General features: G+C 41.1%; 1 protein-coding gene across 3 annotated transcripts; it reads right to left on the reverse strand.

The window, feature by feature from the left end:
• Positions 1-124: 124 nt before the first annotated feature.
• Positions 125-23,879, reverse strand: LOC115182943 (beta-2-microglobulin). Of its 3 annotated transcripts, none has more exons than XM_029744305.1 (4): positions 23,679-23,879; positions 4,720-4,992; positions 4,162-4,198; positions 125-707 (listed from the first exon to the last, which is right to left on the reverse strand). In XM_029744305.1, the coding sequence occupies exons 1-3, from the start codon at positions 23,740-23,742 to the stop codon at positions 4,185-4,187; spliced, it is 351 nt and encodes a 116-aa protein (XP_029600165.1). In that variant the 5' UTR covers positions 23,743-23,879; the 3' UTR covers positions 125-707; positions 4,162-4,184. The 3 variants fall into 3 exon arrangements, with proteins under 3 accessions (XP_029600165.1, XP_029600164.1, XP_029600163.1); XM_029744304.1 differs by lacking the exon at positions 23,679-23,879 and adding an exon at positions 5,306-5,465; XM_029744303.1 differs by lacking the exons at positions 125-707; positions 4,162-4,198; positions 4,720-4,992 and adding exons at positions 10,458-11,140; positions 12,243-12,278; positions 13,904-14,176 and having other exon boundaries at positions 23,679-23,859.
• Positions 23,880-25,673: the final 1,794 nt, after the last annotated feature.

Here is a 25,673-nt window from a genome sequence, read left to right on the forward strand (position 1 = left end):
GACAGTGGTACATGACTTTTACATAATCAAGTTTCAGTAAAGTGATAAATTAGCAGAATACTATGACATATACTGCATACAAATATCATGTAGCTTTCTTTAGACAAGAATAGAACAGGAAGTAACTGGTAGTTCAAAGGTCAGACTTTATTTATTTTGGTGATGTGATTTTAAAAACCAAAAGAGAAAGCACTTTATAATCTACACTATTTAAAAACAGATTAAAGTTCTACATTTCTTCTCATCAATCACATCTTGATTGTTGATCAGTTGTACTTATTTCCAGATCATAGCTAAGAGAAAAGCCCACATAGCCTAGGCCTACTGTATAGGTTGATACATTACATAACCCAGGTCCTACTGTATAAACACATTACATAGCCCAGGTCCTACTGTTTAGGTTGATACATTACAAGCCTGTCTGCAATTAGGGTGTTTTCCTCTGGTGCAGATTTACAATCACACAGATACGAGCTTCATTACTTACATTAAATACCACACAAAATCAAGACCTTTTCAAATAAAATACAATTTAAGTTCAATGTCAATGATAAGTCACAATGTGCAGAGAGTCATTACAGATTTCACCTGCAGTGTTTTGACAGGACAGTGTTGTGAAGATTAGCTTTGATAGGATAGTGTTGTGAAGATGATTCCCAGGAATATCCACAGCATCTGGAGTGGAGATTCTCGGAGGCTGGTGTATTCTGTGGTTGTCAACAACAACATCAACAAGAGGTCATTCATCTCATCCACGTTTCATTTCCACAATGGTTCATGCTTACTACATTAAAGCTTATATATTACACAGTATGCAGTACTAGGGCTGGGCGATATACCATATTTGACTATATACCGGTATTGATGCATGGACCAGTTTGGGTTTTTACTTTACCTTCTATAAAGGTATTTCAATGTTAGGTTTGTTAAATTACATGCTATTCCGCAGTAACCTAGGCTAACAGCAACAGTGTGGCTAACAGTAGCCTAGGCTAACATCAACAGTGTTTGGCTAACAGTAGTCTAGGCTAACAGCAACAGTGTTTGGCTAACAGTAGCCTAGGCTAACATCAACAGTTTTTGGCTAAGCGTAGCCTAGGCTAACATCGACAGTGTTTGGCTAACAGTAGCCTAGGCTAACAACAACAGTGTTTGGCTAACAGTAGTCTAGGCTAACAACAACAGTGTTTGGCTAACAGTAGCCTAGGCTAACATCAACAGTTTTTGGCTAACCGTAGCCTAGGCTAACATCGACAGTGTTTGGCTAACAGTAGCCTAGGCTAACAACAACAGTGTTTGGCTAACAGTAGTCTAGGCTAACAACAACAGTGTTTGGCTAACAGTAGCCTAGGCTAACAGCAACAGTGTTTGGCTAACAGTAGCTTAGGCTAACAGCAACCGTGTTTGGCTAACAGTAGTCTAGGCTAACAACAACAGTGTTTGGCTAACAGTAGCCTAGGCTAACATCAACAGTTTTTGGCTAACCGTAGCCTAGGCTAACATCGACAGTGTTTGGCTAACAGTAGCCTAGGCTAACAACAACAGTGTTTGGCTAACAGTAGTCTAGGCTAACAACAACAGTGTTTGGCTAACAGTAGCCTAGGCTAACAGCAACAGTGTTTGGCTAACAGTAGCTTAGGCTAACAGCAACCGTGTTTGGCTAACAGTAGCCTAGGCTAACAGCAACAGTGTTTGGCTAACAGTAGCCTAGGCTAACAGCAACAGTGTTTGGCTAACAGTAGCCTAGGCTAACAGCAACAGTGTTTGGCTAACAGTAGCCTAGGCTAACAACAACAGTGTTTGGCTAACAGTAGTCTAGGCTAACAACAACAGTGTTTGGCTAACAGTAGCCTAGGCTAACAGCAACAGTGTTTGGCTAACAGTAGCTTAGGCTAACAGCAACCGTGTTTGGCTAACAGTAGCCTAGGCTAACAGCAACAGTGTTTGGCTAACAGTAGCCTAGGCTAACAGCAACAGTGTTTGGCTAACAGTAGCCTAGGCTAACAGCAACAGTGTTTGGCTAACAGTAGCCTAGGCTAACAACAACAGTGTTTGGCTAACAGTAGCCTAGGCTAACAGCAACAGTGTTTGGCTAACAGTAGCCTAGGCTAACAGCAACAGTGTTTGGCTAACAGTAGCCTAGGCTAACATCAACAGTGAAAGAAGTCATAGAACTGATTCTGTTTCAAAAAACGTTTTGTGTTGACCTGTGTCAGTGTTGTGGACCCTCCGTTGGTGCTGTAGGCTAACCGTTATTTGAAGTGGGGAAGACAGCATACCATTGTCAGGGCTGACCAGAGGGCTAAATGCTATGATAGTAAAACACCTGTTCATGTAAAATGCAACTCGATAGCCCATGAGAGAAACATTAGCTTGAAGATATGACAATTACTTTGTCCTCAGAGCTGTAGGCTACATTTAAAGTGCACAACTTTAAACAATGTGCTGTCAACAATGTAACATGGATCATTTGATTTATTGTTAAATATCGCCCAGCCCTACCATATCGCCCAGCCCTACCATATTGTCCAGCTCTACCATATCTCCCAGCCTTACCATATCTCCCAGCCCTACCATATTGTCCAGCCCTACCATATCTCCCAGCCTTACCATATCTCCCAGCCCTACCATATTGTCCAGCTCTACCATATCTCCCAGCCTTACCATATCTCCCAGCCCTACCATATTGTCCAGCCCTACCATATCTCCCAGCCTTACCATATCTCCCAGCTCTACCATATTGTCCAGCCCTACCATATTGTCCAGCCCTACCATATTGTCCAGCCCTACCATATTGTCCAGCCCTACCATATCGCCCAGCCCTACCATATTGTCCAGCCCTACCATATTGTCCAGCCCTACCATATCTACCAGCCCTACCATATCTCCCAGCCCTACCATATTGTCCAGCCCTACCATATCTCCCAGCCCTACCATATTGTCCAGCCCTACCATATCTCCCAGCCCTACCATATCGCCCAGCCCTACCATATTGTCCAGCCCTACCATATCGCCCAGCTCTACCATATTGCCCAGCCCTACCATATTGTCCAGCCCTACCATATTGTCCAGCCCTACCATATCGCCCAGCCCTACCATATTGTCCAGCCCTACCATATCGTCCAGCCCTACCATATCGCCCAGCCCTACCATATTGTCCAGCCCTACCATATTGTCCAGCCCTACCATATTGTCCAGCCCTACCATATCGCCCAGCCCTACCATATTGTCCAGCCCTACCATATTGTTCAGCCCTACCATATCGCTCAGCCCTACCATATCGCCCAGCCCTACCATATCGTCCAGCCCTACCATATCGCCCAGCCCTACCATATTGTCCAGCCCTACCATATTGTCCAGCCCTACCATATCTCCCAGCCCTACCATATCGCCCAGCCCTACCATATCGCCCAGCCCTACCATATTGTCCAGCCCTACCATATTGTCCAGCCCTACCATATCGCCCAGCCCTACCATATTGTCCAGCCCTACCATATTGTCCAGCCCTACCATATTGTCCAGCCCTACCATATCTCCCAGCCCTACCATATCGCCCAGCCCTACCATATCGTCCAGCCCTACCATATTGTCCAGCCCTACCATATCGTCCAGCCCTACCATATCGCCCAGCCCTACCATATTGTCCAGCCCTACCATATTGTCCAGCCCTACCATATTGTCCAGCCCTACCATATCGCCCAGCCCTACCATATTGTCCAGCCCTACCATATTGTCCAGCCCTACCATATCGCCCAGCCCTACCATATCGCCCAGCCCTACCATATTGTCCAGCCCTACCATATCGCCCAGCCCTACCATATTGTCCAGCCCTACCATATTGTCCAGCCCTACCATATCGCCCAGCCCTACCATATCGCCCAGCCCTACCATATTGTCCAGCCCTACCATATTGTCCAGCCCTACCATATCGCCCAGCCCTACCATATTGTCCAGCCCTACCATATTGTCCAGCCCTACCATATTGTCCAGCCCTACCATATCGCCCAGCCCTACCATATCGTCCAGCCCTACCATATTGTCCAGCACTATTCACTTCTCTATACAGTATAACAATAGCCACCAGTTGTTAGTGACCAAAGCTAAAGAACTGCCATCTAAATAGAGTGTTTCTCTACAAATGAAATGATCAGACATACACACCTGCAGCGATGAGCACCGAAGCCTTACATATCTGGTTCTGTAGGGGGAAAAAAAGTTGGTTTCTGTTAGTCAATGGCTATATATATTATGATTAACTCACACACACACACACACACACACACACACACACACACACACACACACACACACACACACACACACACACACACACACACATAAGACCACCCACACACACCCTGAAGTCAGATGCTGAAAGAGAACTTAGCAACGTGTGTGTTTTCACCTCAGGTGAGGGACTCTGCAGGTGTACTTCAACTACTAACTATACTAGTAACTCACCCCAGGTGTACTCCTCTAACTACTAACTATACTAGTAACTCACCCCAGGTGTACTCCTCTAACTACTAACTATACTAGTAACTCACCCCAGGTGTACTCCTCTAACTACTAACTATACTAGTAACTCACCCCAGGTGTACTCCTCTAACTACTAACTATACTAGTAACTCACCCCAGGTGTACTCCTCTAACTACTAACTATACTAGTAACTCACCCCGGGTGTACTCCTCTAACTACTAACTATACTAGTAACTCACCCCAGGTGTAGGTCTTCAGATTCTTCAGGTGGCGGACTCTGCAGGTGTACTCCTCTCCGCTGGCTGGTGTGAATCCAACACTCTTGGTGAGGTGGAACTGCCATCCCTGTTCGAAGGCCAGGTCTGTCTGCTTGGCGTCGGGGATCTCCACGCCGTTCTTCAGGAGCTGGATGCTGATGTCAGGGGGGTGGAAGCCACTCACGTGACAGATCAGGGTGTTGTCCTTCCCATGTTCCCCTGGGTTACGGCTGTACACCTGCACCTTGGGGGGAGCTACAGGGGGAGGAGGGAATGGTAGTCAGGCAGGCGCCCGCACACATATGCAGTATCACAGAAGTTGATTATCTTATTCTCACTATAAAAATAAAATAGTAATCTCTCTGCTCAATATACATTTGCTTAGAAATGTAACCCATATAAAGTACACATTTGCTGTCGACTTAAGATATCAGTTAAGATATAAGTAAATATATAATTGTTTTCAGGAACGTCGTGGGTGAGGCCTTTCAAATTAAGTTCGTACACAACACAATCCCATCAATATAGGCTAATCATAATTACAAAGTAATTCTTATACATTACTTACATTCTTTTGCGTTTATGGTCACCAACACGACGCAGAAAGCAACTACGGACAAAACCGTTTTCATGATTTCTTTTTCCAAGTCTTTCCAATGCTGAAAAATATATGAAACTGTACCAAATCAAAAGTGGCAAACGAAGAATGAAACTGAAAGTAAAATATATATTTTACTCAATGTAGTAAAGCCGCACCCTCTTCGATGTATGCACCAATTGAAAATCCTAGTTCCCAGTTGCTATGCAGTCTTCTCCTCTTGCCGCTTCTTTAGGGAGCCTGGTGCGGTCAGTTACAAAGTTGATGCAGTCTTCATTTTATTAGTTACAATGTTGCACATATAATGCATTGAGATAAAGTTTGTTGAAAGGCAACGTCATGTACAGTATAGTCATAATAAAATATGGTGAAAGGCTAGGGGCAGTATAGCCATAATAAAGTATGGTGAAAGGCTAGGTACAGTAGTCATAGTAAAGTATGGTGAAAGGCTAGGGGCAGTATAGTCATAATAAAGTATGGTGAAAGGCTAGGTAGGCCACGTACAGTATAGCCATAATAAAGTATGGTGAAAGGCTAGGTACAGTATAGCCATAATAAAGTATGGTGAAAGGCTAGGGGCAGTATAGTCATAATAAAGTATGGTGAAAGGCTAGGTACAGTATAGTCATAATAAAGTATGGTGAAAGGCTAGGTAGGCCACGTACAGCATAGCCATAATAAAGTATGGTGAAAGGCTAGATACAGTATAGCCATAATAAAGTATGGTGAAAGGCTAGATACAGTATAGCCATAATAAAGTATGGTGAAAGGCTAGGGGCAGTATAGCCATAGTAAAGTATGGTGAAAGGCTAGATACAGTATAGCCATAGTAAAGTATGGTGAAAGGCTAGGTACAGTATAGCCATAGTAAAGTATGGTGAAAGGCTAGGGGCAGTATAGCCATAATAAAGTATGGTGAAAGGCTAGGTACAGTATAGCCATAGTAAAGTATGGTGAAAGGCTAGGGGCAGTATAGCCATAATAAAGTATGGTGAAAGGCTAGGGGCAGTATAGTCATAATAAAGTATGGTGAAAGGCTAGGTACAGTATAGCCATAATAAAGTATGGTGAAAGGCTAGGTAGGCCACGTACAGTATAGCCATAATAAAGTATGGTGAAAGGCTAGGTACAGTATAGCCATAATAAAGTATGGTGAAAGGCTAGGTAGGCCACGTACAGTATAGCCATAATAAAGTATGGTGAAAGGCTAGGTACAGTATAGCCATAATAAAGTATGGTGAAAGGCTAGGTAGGCCACGTACAGTATAGTCATAATAAAGTATGGTGAAAGGCTAGGTACAGTATAGCCATAATAAAGTATGGTGAAAGGCTAGGTACAGTATAGTCATAATAAAGTATGGTGAAAGGCTAGGGGCAGTATAGTCATAATAAAGTATGGTGAAAGGCTAGGGGCAGTATAGTCATAATAAAGTATGGTGAAAGGCTAGATACAGTATAGCCATAATAAAGTATGGTGAAAGGCTAGATACAGTATAGCCATAATAAAGTATGGTGAAAGGCTAGGTACAGTATAGTCATAATAAAGTATGGTGAAAGGCTAGGGGCAGTATAGCCATAATAAAGTATGGTGAAAGGCTATGTACAGTATAGTCATAATAAAGTATGGTGAAAGGCTAGGTACAGTATAGCCATAATAAAGTATGGTGAAAGGCTAGATACAGTATAGCCATAATAAAGTATGGTGAAAGGCTAGATACAGTAGTCATAGTAAAGTATGGTGAAAGGCTAGATACAGTATAGTCATAATAAAGTATGGTGAAAGGCTAGGTACAGTATAGTCATAATAAAGTATGGTGAAAGGCTAGGTACAGTATAGCCATAATAAAGTATGGTGAAAGGCTAGGGGCAGTATAGCCATAATAAAGTATGGTGAAAGGCTAGATACAGTATAGTCATAATAAAGTATGGTGAAAGGCTAGGTACAGTATAGTCATAATAAAGTATGGTGAAAGGCTAGGTACAGTATAGTCATAATAAAGTATGGTTAAAGGCTAGGTACAGTATAGCCATAATAAAGTATGGTGAAAGGCTAGATACAGTATAGTCATAATAAAGTATGGTGAAAGGCTAGGTATAGTATAGTCATAATAAAGTATGGTGAAAGGCTAGGTACAGTATAGTCATAATAAAGTATGGTGAAAGGCTAGGTACAGTATAGCCATAATAAAGTATGGTGAAAGGCTAGGTACAGTATAGCCATAATAAAGTATGGTGAAAGGCTAGGTACAGTATAGCCATAATAAAGTATGGTTAAAGGCTAGGTACAGTATAGCCATAATAAAGTATGGTTAAAGGCTAGGTAGGCCACGTACAGCATAGCCATAATAAAGTATGGTGAACAAAAATATAAAAGCAATATGTAGTGTTGGTCCCATGTTTCATGAGCTGAAATAAAAGATCCCAGAAATTATCCATACACACTATATTAGACACATCTCACTATATATATATTTTTTTAAATGTGCAGTTTTGTCACACAACACAATGCCACATATGTCTCAAGTGTTGAGGGAGTGTGCAATTGGCATGCTGACTGCAGGAATGTCCACCAGAGCTGCTGCCAGAGAATTTAATATTCATTTCTCTACCATAAGCCGCCTCTGTTCGAGACCAGCCACCCAGACAGCTGATGAAACTGTGGGTTTGCACAACCGAAGACTTTCTGCTCAAACTTTCAGAAACCGTCTCAGGGAAGCCCATCTGCGTGCTCGTCATCGCCATAACGGTCTTGACCTGACTGCAGTTCGGCGTCGTAACAGACTTCAGTGGGTAAATGCTCACCTTCAATGGCCTCTGGCATGCTGGATAAGTGTGCTCTTCACGGATGAATCCCGGTTTCAACTGTACTGGGCAGATGGTACAGTGTGTATGGCGTCGTGTGGGTGAGCGGTTTGCTGACGTCAACGTTGTGAACAGAGTGCCTCATGGTGGCAGTGGGGTTATGGTATGGGCAGGCAGGCATAAGCTACGGACAACAAACACAATTGCCTTTTATCGATGGCAATTTGAATGCAGAGATACCGTGACGAGATCCTGAGGCCCATTGTCGTGCCATTCATCTGCCGCCATCACCTCATGTTTCAGCATGATAATGCACGGCCGGCCCAATGTCGCAAGGATCTGTACACAATTCCTGGAAGCTGAATATGTCCCAGTTCTTCCATGAACTGCATACTCACCAGACATGTCACCAATTGAGCATGTTTGGGATGCTCTGGATCGACATGTATGACAGCGTGTTCCAGTTCCCGGCAATATCTAGAAACTTTGCACCATTGAAGAGGAGTGGGACAACATTCCAACATTCATTTTTTTTGTTATCTGTGACCAACAGATGCATATCTGTATTCCCAGGCACGTAAAATCCATAGATTCGGGCCTAATTTATTTATTTAAATGGACTGATTTCCTTATATGACTGTAACTCAGTTCTCGACTCAGAAAATGTTGGTGACCACTGCTGTAGTTTACTGCTCTGCATTTATTGCCTTCCTGCCTTGGCAATTTGAGTAGCTTATTACAAGTATTTCACTGATTTACTCATTGATAATAAAATAGAAATATAACTTCTCAAAAAATGGCCCTTGACAATGACTGAGATCTTAAGAGTAATTTCTTAAGAGATATTTCATCAAGAGATATCAAATCATGTCAACATATAAATGTGCATTTTTGGTCACAAGGATTTTTGATTCCTTTAAAAAAATCTTTAGTCAAATAGAGGCCAATTAATGTCCTGTCATGGAAACCCCTCCCCAAAAGGCAGAAGAGCAGCAGTGGGTCTGTCTCTTGGAAGCCCTATGTTCCACATAGGAACCAAGAGGACTAAGTAAGTCAATAGTTTACAATTTTGTTTTTTATAAAACTCAACAGAACAGACCAGGGCCTCTCATTAGGCAGGATGAGGTGAGACCAGGGCCTCTCATTAGGCAGGATAAGGTGAGACCAGGGCCTCTCATTAGGCAGGATGAGGTGAGACCCGGGCCTCTCATTAGGCAGGATGAGGTGAGCCCAGGGCCTCTCATTAGGCAGGATGAGGTGAGCCCAGGGCCTCTCATTAGGCAGGATGAGGTGAGACCAGGGCCTCTCATTAGGCCCTATGAGGTGAGACCAGGGCCTCTCATTAGGCAGGATGAGGTGAGACCAGGGCCTCTCATTAGGCAGGATGAGGTGAGCCCAGGGCCTCTCATTAGGCAGGATAAGGTGAGGCCGTCTACGGCGGCAGATTGATGAGAGCAACATTGTCTGAGCTAAACTGACCAAGACGCACCTCCAACAACAATGACAACTTCTCTCAACCACTGGCATATGAGCTTTTTAGGGGAGCGCTGATGCCGCCCTGTGATAAGTGCCCACTTTGTCAAAAGCAGGGACTCAACGAGCCGAAAACGTTTTACATCATGCAGGTTTCTCTGATCAAATAGCCTGACCTAAATCACGCTCAATCAAAAAAAAAAAACGCTGACATGTTAACAAACAACATATTCTAAAAACAGGTCAAAGTTAAATGGAAAACCAGGCTACTCACAGTCCAGTAGTTTAAAACGTCATGGTCAGTGGGTTCAAGTTTGTATCCAAATTGATTAGTCAACAGGAATCGGGACTAATAAATCCAATGCAACAGCCTGTTTTACAAACGGTGGGCCCACCACATGAGCATTCATAAAATTACATTGCAAGACATGGTACGTCTTTTTTTTGGTCTTGTCCAGAACGGCCATCTTTTTTTAAATGTGCGTTTTACAAACGGTATGGACATACATAGATGGGCGTTCCTAAAATAAAAATTATTTCAACGCTGTAGACCAGGGATAGGCAACTCCAGTCCCCTGGGGACTGACCCTGGTTCAGTATCACTCAATGATTGAAAAACAGACGCTGCTTTTTAAAGAAAACCATCATAAAAATACAGTTCTCTAATTATCAACAATATTCCTTAAAAAAAAAATAATCCCCTTTTATTACACTGTTGATTACTGGTAATTTACACAAACATTGAAGGATAGACATAAGATTTGATTTCATGGTGTTGATGAAAAAAATGACTCCAAAGCAAAAAGGACATTTCTATTTACAAGTCACGCAAATACAACAACGGATGTTCTGCAAATTATTTGGGCTTTTAAATATATTTTTAATCAAATATCAGATATTACATTGTTGACAATTTGTGCTTGTAACTAAAACCACATTAACATAGGTGTTTTAAATTATGTAAAAATGTTGTGCTCACACTTAATGGTAGCAACTTCAAGGATATTAAAGGACTACAAGGAGTCCCCACACATCTAAAAAATATAATGAAAATACTTGATCAATCATTAATTATTGTTTTTAAAGAAGAGAATGTGATTCTCAGCCAGAAGTACTGGCAGCTTTTCTAGAAGAGGTCACCCACACAGTGAATCCTCAGCCAGAAGTACTGGCAGCTTTTCTAGAAGAGGTCCCCCACACAGTGATTCTCAGCCAGAAGTACCAGCAGATTTTCTGGAAGAGGTTCCCCACACAGTGAATTCTCAGCCAGAAGTACCGGCAGATTTTCTGGAAGAGGTTCCCCACACAGTGAATTCTCAGCCAGAAGTACTGGCAGCTTTTCTAGAAGAGGTCACCTACACAACTTTAATCATTTAAGTGTTTAGTAATGATTCTCTAAAACTCGAAACCCATGAAACTGGCACCTTGGCACAAAGTGTTATCAAAAATGAAAATGAAAGCCCATGTTGAGAGGGGAAATTACAGTCATCTCAGCTCTAGTGTAGTGCTGGCCACAGATGGAACGCCCCCCTGTTATGAAAGATGGGTAAAGGTATGAGTTTTAGTTATGATTTAATCTAGTTACAGTTAATCTAATTAGATACAGTTTCAACAAATAAATAAATAAATACACTACCATTCAAAAGTTTGGGGTCATTTCAAAATGTCCTTGTTTTCCATGAAAACATACATGAAATGTTTTTAAAAATGAATAGGAAATATAGTCAAGACGTTGACAAGGTTATAAATAATGATTTTTAATTGAAATAATAATTGTGTCCTTCAAACTTTGCTTTTTGCAGCAATTACAGCATTGCAGACCTTTGGCATTACAGTTGTCAATTTGTTGAGGTAATCTGAAGAGATTTCACCCCATGCTTCCTGAAGCACCTCAAACTAAACTAGACACTCTAATGTACCTGTCCTCTTGCTCATTTGTGCACCGGGGCCTCCCACTCCTCTTTCTATTCTGGTTAGAGCCAGATTGCGCTGTTCTGTGAAGGGAGTAGTACACAGATTTGTACGAGATCTTCAGTTTCTTGGCAATTTCTCGCATGGAATAGCCTTCATTTCTCAGAACAAGAATAGACTGACGAGTTTCAGAAGAAAGTTCTTTGTTTTTGGCCATTTTGAGCCTGTAATCGAACCCACAAATGCTGTTGCTCCAGATACTCAACTAGTCTAAAGGCCAGTTTAATTGCTTCTTTAATCAGGAAAACAGATTTCAGCTGTGCTAACATAATTGCAAAAGGGTTTTCTAATGATCAATTAGCCTTTTAAAATGATAAACTTGGATTAGCTAACACAACATGCCATTGGAACACAGGAGTGATGGTTGCTGATAATGGACCTCTGTACACCTATGTAGATATTCCTTCTTTTTTTTTAAGTCAGCCGTTTCCAGCTACAACATTAACAATGTCTACACTGTATTTCTGATCAATTTGATGTTATTTTAATGGACAAAAAACGGCTTTTCTTTCAAAAACAAGGACATTTCTAAGTGACCCCAAACTTTTGAACGGTTGTGTATATTCACGCATGACTGTAAGTCACTTTGGATAAAAACATCTGCAAAATGGCATATGTTATTATTATAAATAAATATAAATAAATTCATCTGAATACCTACCATTAAGTCCTGCTCCAGATCCTTACATATTTGACTCTGGAGACAACAAGAACACAGAAAGCATTGTTATTGTTTTTACATTCAGACTCCCCACTAACTACAATCCTACCATGGTTTATGCCAGTAAAATGGGATTTAGTATTTTAATCCGACAATCAAATAGACATAAAGGACAGTACGAAGCTGCTCATCACCTAAATAGCTCCATAGGATAGAAGGACAGGGTCAAGCTGCTCATCAACTAAATAGCTCCATAGAATAGAAGGACAGGGTCAAGCTGCTCATCAACTAAATAGCTCCATAGGATAGAAGGACAGGGTCAAGCTGCTCATCAACTAAATAGCTCCATAGAATAGAAGGACAGGGTCAAGCTGCTCATCACCTAAATAGCTCCATAGAATAGAAGGACAGGGTCAAGCTGCTCATCACCTAAATAGCTCCATAGAATAGAAGGACAGGGTCAAGCTGCTCATCACCTAAATAGCTCCATAGGATAGAAGGACAGGGTCAAGCTGCTCATCACCTAAATAGCTCCATAGAATAGAAGGACAGGGTCAAGCTGCTCATCACCTAAATAGCTCCATAGGATAGAAGGACAGGGTCAAGCTGCTCATCAACTAAATAGTTGGCTGTCGGCAGGTGATGATGGTCACACATAAACACAGGAGCCAGAGTTCATTTAGAAGGGGGAACTAACTCACACCGGGTTTGATCTCTTCAGGTGGCTCTACAGGTGTACTCCTCTAACTACTAACTATACTAGTAACTCACCCCAGGTGTACTCCTCTAACTATACCAGTAACTCACCCCAGGTGTACTCCTCTAACTACTAACTATACTAGTAACACACCCCAGGTGTACTCCTCTAACTATACCAGTAACTCACCCCAGGTGTACTCCTCTAACTACTAACTATACTAGTAACTCACCCCAGGTGTACTCCTCTAACTACTAACTGCTACTAGTAACTCACCCCAGGTGTACTCCTCTAACTACTAACTATACTAGTAACTCACCCCAGGTGTACTCCTCTAACTACTAACTATACTAGTAACTCACCCCAGGCGTACTCCTCTAACTACTAACTATACTAGTAACTCACCCCAGGTGTACTCCTCTAACTACTAACTATACTAGTAACTCACCCCAGGTGTACTCCTCTAACTACTAACTATACTAGTAACTCACCCCAGGTGTACTCCTCTAACTACTAACTATACTAGTAACACACCCCAGGTGTACTCCTCTAACTACTAACTATACTAGTAACTCACCCCAGGTGTACTCCTCTAACTACTAACTATACTAGTAACTCACCCCAGGTGTACTCCTCTAACTACTAACTATACTAGTAACTCACCCCAGGTGTACTCCTCTAACTACTAACTACACTAGTAACTCACCCCAGGTGTACTCCTCTAACTACTAACTACACTAGTAACTCACCCCAGGTGTACTCCTCTAACTACTAACTATACTAGTAACTCACCCCAGGTGTACTCCTCTAACTACTAACTATACTAGTAACTCACCCCAGGTGTACTCCTCTAACTACTAACTATACTAGTAACTCACCCCAGGTGTACTCCTCTAACTACTAACTATACTAGTAACTCACCCCAGGTGTACTCCTCTAACTACTAACTATACTAGTAACTCACCCCAGGTGTAGGTCTTCAGATTCTTCAGGTGGCGGACTCTGCAGGTGTACTCCTCTCCGCTGGCTGGTGTGAAGCCAACACTCTTAGTGAGGTGGAACTGCCACCCCTGTTCGAAGGCCAGGTCTGTCTGCTTGGCGTCGGGGATCTCCACACCGTTCTTCAGGAGCTGGATGCTGATGTCAGGGGGGTGGAAGCCACTCACGTGACAAATCAGGGTGTTGTCCTTCCCATGTTCCCCTGGATTACGGCTGTACACTTGCACCTTGGGGGGAGCTACAGGGGGAGGAGGGAATGGTACAGTCAGGCAGTCAGGTCACCTTTCCAGAAACAAGTCTCTCACCGTTGCCGCTTGTTATAGACCACAGCCCCCAGCTGTGCCCTGGACACCATATGTGAATTGATTGACCCCCATCTATCTTCAGAGCTCGTGCTGTTATGTGAACTAAACTGGGACATGCTTAACACCCCGGCCATCCTACAATCTAAGCTTGATGCCCTCAATCTTACATACATAAATTATCAATGAACCTACCAGGTACAACCCCAAATCCGTAAACACGGGCACCCTCATAGATATCATCCTAATCAACCTGCCCTCCAAATACACCTCTGCTGTTTTCAACCAGGATCTCAGCGATTACTGCCTCATTGCCTGCGTCCGTAATGGGTGTGCGGTCAGACGACCACCCCTCATCACTGTCAAACGCTCCCTAAAACACTTCAGCGAGCAGGCCTTTTTAATCGACCTGGCCCGGGTATCCTGGAAGGATATTGACCTCATTCCGTCAGTAGAGGATGCCTGGTTATTCTTTAAAAGTGCTTTCCTCACCATCTTAAATAAGCATGCCCCATTCAAAACATGTAGAATCAGAATAAGAGCACCTCATCCCAGCTGCCCACTGCACTGAGGCTAGGAAACACTGTCACCACAGATAAATCCGCGAAATTGAGAATTTAAAAAATAATTTTTCTACGGCTGGTCATGCTTTCCACCTGGCTGCTCCTACCCCGGTCGACAGCCCTGCACCCCCCACAGCAACTTGCCCAAGCCTCCCCCATTTCTCCTTCACCCAAATCCAGATAGCTGGTGTTCTGAAAGAGCTGCAAAATCTGGACCCCTACAAATCAGCCGGGCTAGACAATCTGGACCCTCTTTTTCTAAAATTATCCGCCGAAATCTCTTTCGTATCGTCTGAGATCCCCAAAGATTGGAAAGCTGCTGCGGTCATCCCCCTCTTCAAAAGGGAAGACACTCTAGACCCAAACTGCTACAGACCTATTTCTAAGGTCTTCGATAGCCAAGTTAACAAACAGATCACCGACCATTTCGAATCCCACTGTACCTTCTCCGCTATGCAATATGGTTTCCGAGCTGGTCATGGGTGCACCTCAGCCACGCTCAAGGTCCTAAACGATATCATAACCGCCATCGATAAGAGACAATACTGTGCAGCTGTATTCATCGACCTGGCCAAGGCTTTCGACTCTGTCAATCACCACATTCTTATCGGCAGACAACAGCCGTGGTTTCTCAACCTGGTTCACCAACTACTTCTCAGACAGAGTTCAGTGTGTCATATCGGAGGGCCTGTTGTCCGGACCTCTGGCAGTCTCTATGGGGGTGCCACAGGGTTCAATCCTCGGGCCGACTCTTTTCTCTGTATACATCAATGATGTCGCTCTTGCTGCTGGTGATTCTCTCATCCACCTCTATGCAGACGACACCATTCTGTATACTTCTGGCCCTTCTTTGGACACTGTGTTAACTAACCTCCAGACGAGCTTCAATGCCATACAACTCTCCTTCCGTGGCCTCCAACTGCTCTTAAATGCAAGTAAAACTAAATGCATACTCTTCAACCGATCGCTGCGCACACCTGCCCGCCCGTCCAGACTTAGAATATGTGGACAACTCTCCTTCCAGACTCACGTTAAGCATCTCCGAACCAAAATTAAATCTAGAACCGGCTTCCTATTTCACAACAAAGCATCCTTCACTCATGCTGCCAAACATATCCTCGTAAAACTGACTATCCTACCGATCCTTGACTTCGGCGATGCCATTTACAAAATAGCCTCCAACACTCTACTCAGCAAACTGGATGCAGTCTATCACAGTGCCATCCGTTTTGTCACCAAAGCCCCATATACTACCCACCACCTTTATGCTCTCATTGGCTGGCCATCGCTTCATATTCGTCGCCAAACCCACTGGCTCCAGGTCATCTATAAGTCTTGGCTAGGTAAAGCCCTGCCTTATCTCAGCTCACTGGTCACTATAGCAGCACCCACCCGTAGCACGCGCTCCTGCAGGTATATTTCACTGGTCAACCCCAAAGCCAATTCCTCTTCGGCCGCCTTTCCTTCCAGTTCTCTGCTGCCAATGACCGGAACAAACTGCAAAAATCCCTGAAGCTGGAGACTCATATCTCCCTCACTAACTTTAAGCACCAGCTGTCAGAGCAGCTCACAGATCACTGCACCTGTACATAGCCCATCTGTAAATAGCCCATCCAACTACCTCATCCCCATACTGTTATTTATTTTATTTATCTTGCTCCATTGCACCCCAGTATCTCTACTCGCACACTCATCTACTGCACATCTATCACTCCAGTGTTTAATTGCTATATTATAATTATTTCGCCACCATGGCCTATTTATTGCCTTACCTCCCTTATCCTACCTCATTTGCACACACTGTACATAGACTTTTTTGTATTGTATTATTGACTGTATGTTTGTTTTACTCCATGTCTAACTCTGTGTTGTTGTTTGTGTCGCACTGCTTTGCTTTATCTTGGCCAGGTCACAGTTGTAAATGAGAACTTGTTCTCAGCTGGCCTACCTGGTTAAATAAAGGACTTGTTCTCAACTAGCCTACCTGGTTAAATAAAGGACTTGTTCTCAACTAGCCTACTTGGTTAAATAAAGGTAAAATAAGGTGCACAGGTAGACCTCATGAAAAACAATGTTTCATATGTTCTTTTTAAATCACAGTAATAGGCAGGGATTAGTCAGTCAGAGTGAGCTTGATAACGTGAAATAATCATTTTCATAGCATCACATTGATATTACTGTACATTAAGACAAATCCTTCTACTGTGAGTATTAGAACGCCGTTTACATTACCTGATAATGACTTGATATTTGAGTGTGTTCACAACAAGCCACCTGCAGACAACTTACAAAATGCAATAGTGCATTTGAGGGTTCCTTTTTCTGATGAAAATAGTTATTTGATGCATGGCCTTCTATTTCTAACTGGAAAAATACATTCCTATGTCTTTTGTTGTAACACCAAAATCTTTAACACTCCAACCACAACTACACGTTAAAACTACAGTTTATTTTCTTCCTGTGCAGTGATCAACTTACATTTTGATAGGTTTTTTTTGTATTTCTGAGTGACGTAAAGGTATCGACATAGTGATTAATTCACTTTTAATGTCATTACAGAAAACAATACAACAACAACAAAATAATCGAGGTAACGACACATTAGAAACAGAGCGTGTCATGAAACCGGCAAATAAAGATGACAATGGAAAGGGAAATATTGATGACGGCCAGAAATTCAGTCAACACCAACTAGATCATTACTCCAGAGAGAGAGGGACAGAAGGTGAGGCAGAGAGACTCTAGAGGACAGGAAAGATGAGGCAGACAGACTCTAGAGGACAGGAAAGATGAGGCAGAGAGACTCTAGAGGACAGGAAAGAGGAGGCAGAGAGACTCTAGAGGACAGGAAAGAGGAGGCAGACAGACTCTAGAGGACAGGAAAGATGAGGCAGAGAGACTCTAGAGGACAGGAAAGATGAGGCAGAGAGACTCTAGAGGACAGGAAAGATGAGGCAGAGAGACTCTAGAGGACAGGAAAGATGACACACAAGCACAAAGTGATAATGTTTTTTTCTCTCCAAACGTTAAAGGATTGTGACAGTTTGTTTTCAGTTCATGTTTAAGGGGACAATAACTCTTCTAAATGTGTTTCATTTGCATATTGCAGGTCACAGCTCTGTGGCGAAGAAACAATTGCGAGGTGTTGGTTGCTGTTGTGAGGTCTACAGACAAAAAGTCCTCTTTCCTTCTCCATCCTTCAGAGTTGAAAACTCTGAAGCCCCATAAATGGCTTGTGGGTGAGGTAATAAATACTAGCCATAACATGACAATAAGCATTTATTTTTTAAATCACAATTCTAAACATCTTCATACAGTATGAAGGATGAACATAGAAGTACATTAGATGTGCACGTAACCAAGTCTAAGGACATGTAATATCATTATGTAGTTAACTGGAATTGGAGGTGAATGTATCTGATGAACACGTGAATTTTTATGGCCCTTTATTCTGTCACTTTAAAGTAAATGGTGAAGATGTGTCATCACGTAAACACAGTACTGTCAGCAATAACACAGTTTGACTACATAACACCTTATGTATGATACTTAAATCTCCCTAACAAGGCATATACCGTAATTTTCGGACTATAAGCCGCTACTTTTTCCCCAGGCGTTGAACCTCGCGGCTTAAACAATGACGCAGCTAATATATGGATTTTTCCCGCTTTCAAATAAAAATAAATAAAATAAAAACACATTCTGTGTTGCCGGCATGAAGCTTTCATTAGACCAATGAAATTGCCGAACGGGTTAAGGTCAAACAACTTTTTTGTTTACTGTTTAGATTAAATCGAGCTTCCCATCATTCTGATTACGGTAGTCATTTTGTCACCCTCATCATGGCAAAGACACGGAGAAATGCATATGATGCAGCTTTCAAGTTGAATGCGATTGATCTGGCTGTTGGAAAAGGAAATAGAGCTGCTGCACTGGAGCTTGGTCTGGAGCAATGACTTTCTTGGTAGGCTATTGTTTACTGCTAATTTTGTATTTTTTTGTTACAAGCCGTGTTTCGTTAAAGCCTATTTATTTTTGTTACAAGCCGTGTTTCGTTAAAGCCTGTGTAAAGTTCATTTGTTTCAATGTACCGGTAGGCGCCTGCGGCTTATAGACATGTGCGGCTTATTTATGTAAAAAAAAAAAATATTAAATTCAGTGGGTGCGGCTTATATTCAGGTGCGCTTAATAGTCTGGAAATTACGGTATACAGTATGTGACAATGACCCATTAAATTGCATGTAGCCAGAATATATTAGACAAATAAAAACAAAAGGCAAATGTAATTACGTTTGTTTTAAATCTCAATAAACAATCCTTAACTAACCAATATTGTCTGAAATGTCTATGTATTTTAGTTTATACTTAATTATTTGTATAATGTTCTTCACATTCAAAGCATTTGTGGTTTTACCTTCTCTCCTTATACAGACAATCAAATGGTACTTTCAAAAGCAAACACAAAAAACTGCAGTCACAGGACAAAGATATACATCCTAAATCACTACTCAGACCAAGTCATTCTAAATGGAGAAAGAAGTTTAGTGAGCAAGCAAAGTCTGCCGAGGTACTAATACAATCTGTTAGTGGAATTTTAAAGGATTAACTCATGATACATTTTTTGTGTGTTAGTGGAAAGCATGTGAATTTATTTATTTCAGGTGAACTTCAGTAACTACAATGCTGTCATGAGTTTCTTGAATGTGAACCAGAAACCACTGGAAGTTCATTGTGAGTAAAATCCTTTTTTCCCGAAATTGATTTAGGTACATTTTTGTGAAGAGGTTTGAGGGTTGTGATATGGGTCATTTAATAGTAAAATCATTTAAGGGTTCAATACATTTCTATATTTGCTTCCCCAGTATCTGCATGAACCATCAGGCCAAGTGTTTTTGGTTGACCCTGCTGGACAGGAAGAGAAGGAGGAATCGGAACACGCTGCATTCTAATTCAGGTCTTAGTTATTCCATTGTACTGGATCTAATACATATTAGCATTTTACATACATTCATAAGTGTAATAATTCTTTATGACATACTGTGAAAAATTCTCTTGGCTGCTGGCTCTGTCACTTTCAGACATGCGCAGGGCAGACTGAAATGGGAAAGGTAGCTCTTGACTTGAACCACAGGGGTTCTCTGTAAAGAGAGAGTAATCCAAAAGGCACAGACACACCCCTTGACTTTCTATTGGCACCATTGACCTGTATGTATTCTCTCCGGATTGGCTCTGTGGTGCACAGTCTGGCAGTCTGACTAAAGTGCCAGAGGTATGAGGAGAGACATCCTCCTTTGTATTTATGGGAACAAATATTTCCTAACACTTTGGATCCTATTCTTGGACACTTACAAGACACAATGCATCAATGCAAAAAAATTTAAAAAATTATGAAACTGTCACTTAATATTTTTTTCTTAAAGTCTACAAAGGCTCTCTACATGTATTCTCTCTGTGATAGGGTTGGATCCTGTATGCTACTTTTATTATTGTCCTGTAAATGGTTCAGTGCCTATAATTTAGGCTGTGTGTAGAATGGGGCATAAAGGAAATGACCTCTACTAGATTATAGTGATAAGGAAATCAGCATACAGTTTTGGCCTGTGTATTCATTTGCCTATAAACTAATCAGAATTCCATTATGTTTACATAAAAAAAGAGAAAATACTTCAAAATGAGAATATCCTGCCATGGAAAAGATGACTGGGTGTCCACCCAGTGGAAAGGAGGGGAAATAACTCCCACCATGCAGCAGGACACCTTCAGCTGCGGGGTCTTTGTAATGCAGGTTTGATAGTTATATTTTCAATAATGAATGGTTAGCAGTTATGTGACGATTAGGTCAAAAACTCTATTTTATTTTTTGGTGTAGATGGCCAAGGAAGTTGCACAGAACTTCCCCAACATTCCAAATGGATATGGAACCTTCACAAAAACACATGGAGCAACTGTGTAAAGAAATGGCTGAGGATATAATAAAAATGTCTGGTACAGTTGAAGTCTGAAGTTTACGTACACCTTAGCCAAATACATTTAAACTCAGTTTTTCACAATTCCTGACATTTAATCCGAGTAAAAATTCCCTGTTTTAGGTCAGTTAGGATCACCACTTTATTTTAAGAATGTGAAATGTCAGAATAATAGTAGAGATAATGATTTATTTCAGCTTTTTATTTATTTCATTACATTCCCAGTGGGTCAGAAGTTTACATACACTCAATTAGTATTTGGTAGCATTGCCTTTAAATTGTTTAACTTGGGTCAAACATTTCAGGTAGCCTTCCACAAGCTTCCCACAATAAGTTGGGTGAATTTTGGCCCATTCCTCCTGACAGAGCTGGTGTAACTGAGTCAGGTTTGTAGGCCTCCTTGCTTGCACACACTTTTTCAGTTCTGCCCACAAATTTTCTATAGGATTGAGATCAGGGCTTTGTGATGGCCACTCCAATACCTTGACTTTGTTGTCCTTAAGCCATTTTGCCACAACTTTGGAAGTATGCTTGGGGTCATTGTCCATTTGGAAGACCCATTTGCAACCAAGCTTTAACTACCTGACTGATGTCATGAGATGTTGCTTCAATATATATCCACATAATTTTCCTCCCTCATGATGCCATCTGTTTTGTGAAGTGCACCAGTCCCTCCTGCAGCAAAGCACCCCCACAACATGATGCTGCCACAGGTACATCTCCAATTGACTCAAATGATGTCAATTTGAGTCAATTGCTTCTAAAGCCATGACATAATTTTCTGGAATTTTCCAAGCTGTTTAAAGGCACAGTCAACTTAGTGTATGTAAACTTAATAATCTGTCTGTAAACAATTGTTGGAAAATTACTTGTGTCATGCACAAAGTAGATGTCCTAACCGACTTGCCAAAACTATAGTTAGTTAACAATAAATTTGTGGAGTGGTTGAAAAACGAGTTTTAATGAATCCAACCTAAGTGTATGTAAACTTCCGACTTCAACTGTATGTAATGACATTTAATTCAAAGTAAATGTAAATTCTTTATTTTTATGTAGTTGTGTGGGACAACCATATGTTCAGTTCAGGCCTATGATTTCAGAGTTCAACAAAGCCAACAACAGCTTCATGTGTGCCACTGATAAAGAACCTGGATGTGGACCAAAGACTGACTGGGTTAGTAACTTTATCTAACATGTTTATAATCTTTTGACAACAGTGACGGCATGTAAGACAATTTATGATATAACACAATGGATGGCTAATTCATCATTCATCGTACTGCATTGATATTTGATATTATTTATAACGTGTTACGCTTTGTTTTGTTTTAGATTGAATGTTTTGCATGTCAACGGTGGTTCCATGTGCTGTAACTAGGAATGAAGACCAAAGAGTTGAACAGAGTGAAGAACAGAAACTGGAAGTGCTGTCTTTGTTGTTGAAAATGTCTGCTATACCCCATCCACACTGAAGAGGCTCTGAAATGTACATCAACCAGGGATAAAGAGAAAGTTAACACTGTGAAATGTTTCGTACTTATTTGAACTTAAGTGTCTGTTGACATGATGGAAAAGATTAAAGGTCTACAATTTCTGTTTAATTTGTCAACATTACATTTTTATTCATTGATTTACTGGCCACCATTACTGTGGTTACATGTTCAGTATATGTATTGACCAGCAAACCCACTGCAGCCTACCTCACTAGCTCACTCTCTATCCCTGCTGAGGACAATTAATAGCATGTCTCTCGTACTTTACCATTTTCCTTTATGGTTGATATTAACGACCAAAGGAGATATTATCTGTCTCCCTCCTATTATGTACTGCTGTTAAATACTGTGGAAAAATAAAAATCAGGGAAAATAACTACTTAGAACTACCAATTATTATACATAAATATTAAAGACAAGGATAAACACAACACTGGACTGAACCCCCTAATTGTCAAACTAATATTAATGTACAACAATATAGAAGACACATGACTAGAGGTTATGCAATATGGGTGTGTATCCACTGCACGCTTCTTAGGGACCAAGGAGTTATTGCAATTTAAAACTATGAAAAATGTACGTTACACTGTGTGATTTTACAGTACACAAACAAGAGTGTGCAATATAGACGGGTAGTCAGTGGACATCCTGCACCTGGTTTGAAGTCATAAGGTCACATGACCAAGGAGCTATTGAAATTCGAATGTAAAAAAAGTTTTTACTTTGTTTACGCTCCATAACTAATTCAACTAGGAATACAACATTTTAGTCACATTTCCACACGTTTATTAGCTTTGGAAAGCGAATTCATGTCAAAATTGTGAAAATAAGACCTGTGCAATGTTGTGCGCATTTTTTCCAATATCATGACACTTATTTGGAGTCTGTGGCTCAAGTGGTTTGAAAGCTATTGAGGTTTGAAAGCGCAAATATCCGTCGAATATCCAACTTGAAACTGTCTTTACCTCGGTAAACTATTATGACCCCTCTATGGAAAGGGGAGACTCTCACAAACCCCCCCCATAAGTGTCATGACTCTTCAACCCATACAAACGAATGGAAGTATGGAGGTAGTTTTGTGCCAACAAAAATAGGGGGGTTAAATGATATATAGATATAAAACAAACGCTTCAAAACCTTACGATTTATTTTTTAGACGTTTTTTTGCCATTTAAGAATATTGTAATGAAACAGCAGTTAACAATATGTTATGCAATGCGTATATATGGACACTAATAGTAAACATCAAATTCAATATTTTATCAAGTAATAATAGTTGCCTAACACTAGGTTTATTGTTTACTTAAAACAATGTTAAGGAAATATCTAATTGTTTTCACGAACGTCATCATGGGTGACAAAGACAATCCCATCAATAATTATAATGACAAAGTGATAACTTTAACTACTTACATTCTTTGGCGTTTATGAACCCCAGGAAGACGCAGAAAGCGATCGCGGACAAAACAGTTTTCATGATTTCTTTCCAAGGCTGAAAAAATATACAACTGCGCCAAACAGAACAAAACAGACTTTGCAGATGGTGTCTGATGAAAGTGAAATATATATTCTTCCTGAAATGTACTAAAGCCGCACCCACTTCAATTGATGCACCAATTGAAAATCGTACTTCACAGTTGCTATGCAGGCTTCACCTCTCGATGTTTCTCTTTGTGTGTTCTTTTTCTTTAGAATTTTCAAATAAACTTGAGGTGTTTTATGATTAATAGTGATGTTGTGCTTGTACTATTGTGGACACACTGTCCTCAGGCTCCAGCTTTATGTTTTATGTTGATCGTATTAAAACAAAGAAAACAATCTGAAGTTGTTGTTTTTAAGTTATATATACCATGATTTTACCGGTCCGGCCCACTTGGGAATAGATTTTCCTTCATGTGGCCCCTGAGCTAAAATGAGTTTGACACCCCTGCTCTAGGCTGATCCAGGGTCGTCACTAGTTAAAACAGCCACAAAGTAATAATTATGGCTACACCCCACCTATTTCCACAATTTATCTGATTTTAAACTCAACCTTAACCACACTGTTAACTTTGTGCCTAACCTTAAATTGAGACCCAAAAGGTTACAGGGCTAGAAGAGAAACAGCTTTTGTGAAATGAACGTGAGAATTGACTTTTTGTAGCAGGTTAGGAGAATTTGGATAAGGTTTGGAAAAGGGTTTGCTGAAATGCAAAAGAACAAAACATTTTTTTTTTTTAATTACTTGAATTTGACAAAAGCTGTATGTATCCCTTCTAGCCATGACAGTCTGTTACAAAGTTGACGCAATCTTCATTTTACCAGTTACAATGCTGGACATGCATTGCATTGAGAGAAGGTATGGTAATAAAGTATAGTGTATGATCTGAAATGTCAACATTGTATCATCACCCAATATAATACTGTAGACTACTGTGCTCTGCATGCATTGCCTACCTGCCTTGGCAATGTGAGTTAGAGGCCAACCGATTATGATTTTTCAACGCCGATACCGATTATTGGAGGCCCCCAAAAAAAGCCGCTACCGATTAATCGGCCGATTTATTTATTTATTTGTAATAATGACAATTACAACAATACTGAATGAACACTTATTTTAACTTAATATAATACATCAATAAAATCAATTTAGCCTCAAATAAATAATGAAACATGTTCAATTTGGTTTAAATAATGCAAAAACAAAGTGTTGGAGAAGAAAGTAAAAGTGCATTATGCGCCATGTAAGAAAGCTAACGTTTAAGTTCCTTGCTCAGAACATGAGAACATATGAAAGCTGGTGGTTCCTTTCAACATGAGTCTTCAATATTCCCAGGTAAGAAGTTTTAGGTTGTAGTTATTATAGGAATTATAGGACTATTTCTCTCTATACGATTTGTATTTCATATACCTTTGACTATTGGATGTTCTTATAGGCACTTTAGTATTGCCAGAGTAACAGTATAGCTTCAGTCCCTCTCCTCGCTCCTACCTGGGCTCGAACCAGGAACACATCGACAACAGCCCCCCTCGAAGCAGCGTTACCCATGTAGAGAAAGGGGAAACAACTACTCCAAGTCTCAGAGCGAGTGACGTTTGAAACGCTATTAGCGCGCACCCGGCTAACTAGCTAGCCATTTCACATCGGTTACACCAGCCTCATCTTGGGAGTTGATAGGCTTGAAGTCATAAACAGCGCAATGCTTGAAGCACAGCGAAGAGCTGCTGGCAAAACGAAAGTGCTGTATGAATGAATGCTTACGAGCCTGCTGCTGCCTACCATCGCTCAGTCAGACTGCTCTATCAAATCATAGACTTGATTATAACATAATAACACACAGAAATACGAGCATTAGGTCATTAATATGGTCGAATCCGGAAACTATCACATTTATTCTTTCAGTGAAATACGGAACCGTTCCGTATTTT

The sequence above is a fragment of the Salmo trutta genome, unplaced genomic scaffold (genome assembly GCF_901001165.1).
Source record: "Salmo trutta unplaced genomic scaffold, fSalTru1.1, whole genome shotgun sequence".
Lineage (NCBI taxonomy): Eukaryota > Metazoa > Chordata > Actinopteri > Salmoniformes > Salmonidae > Salmo > Salmo trutta.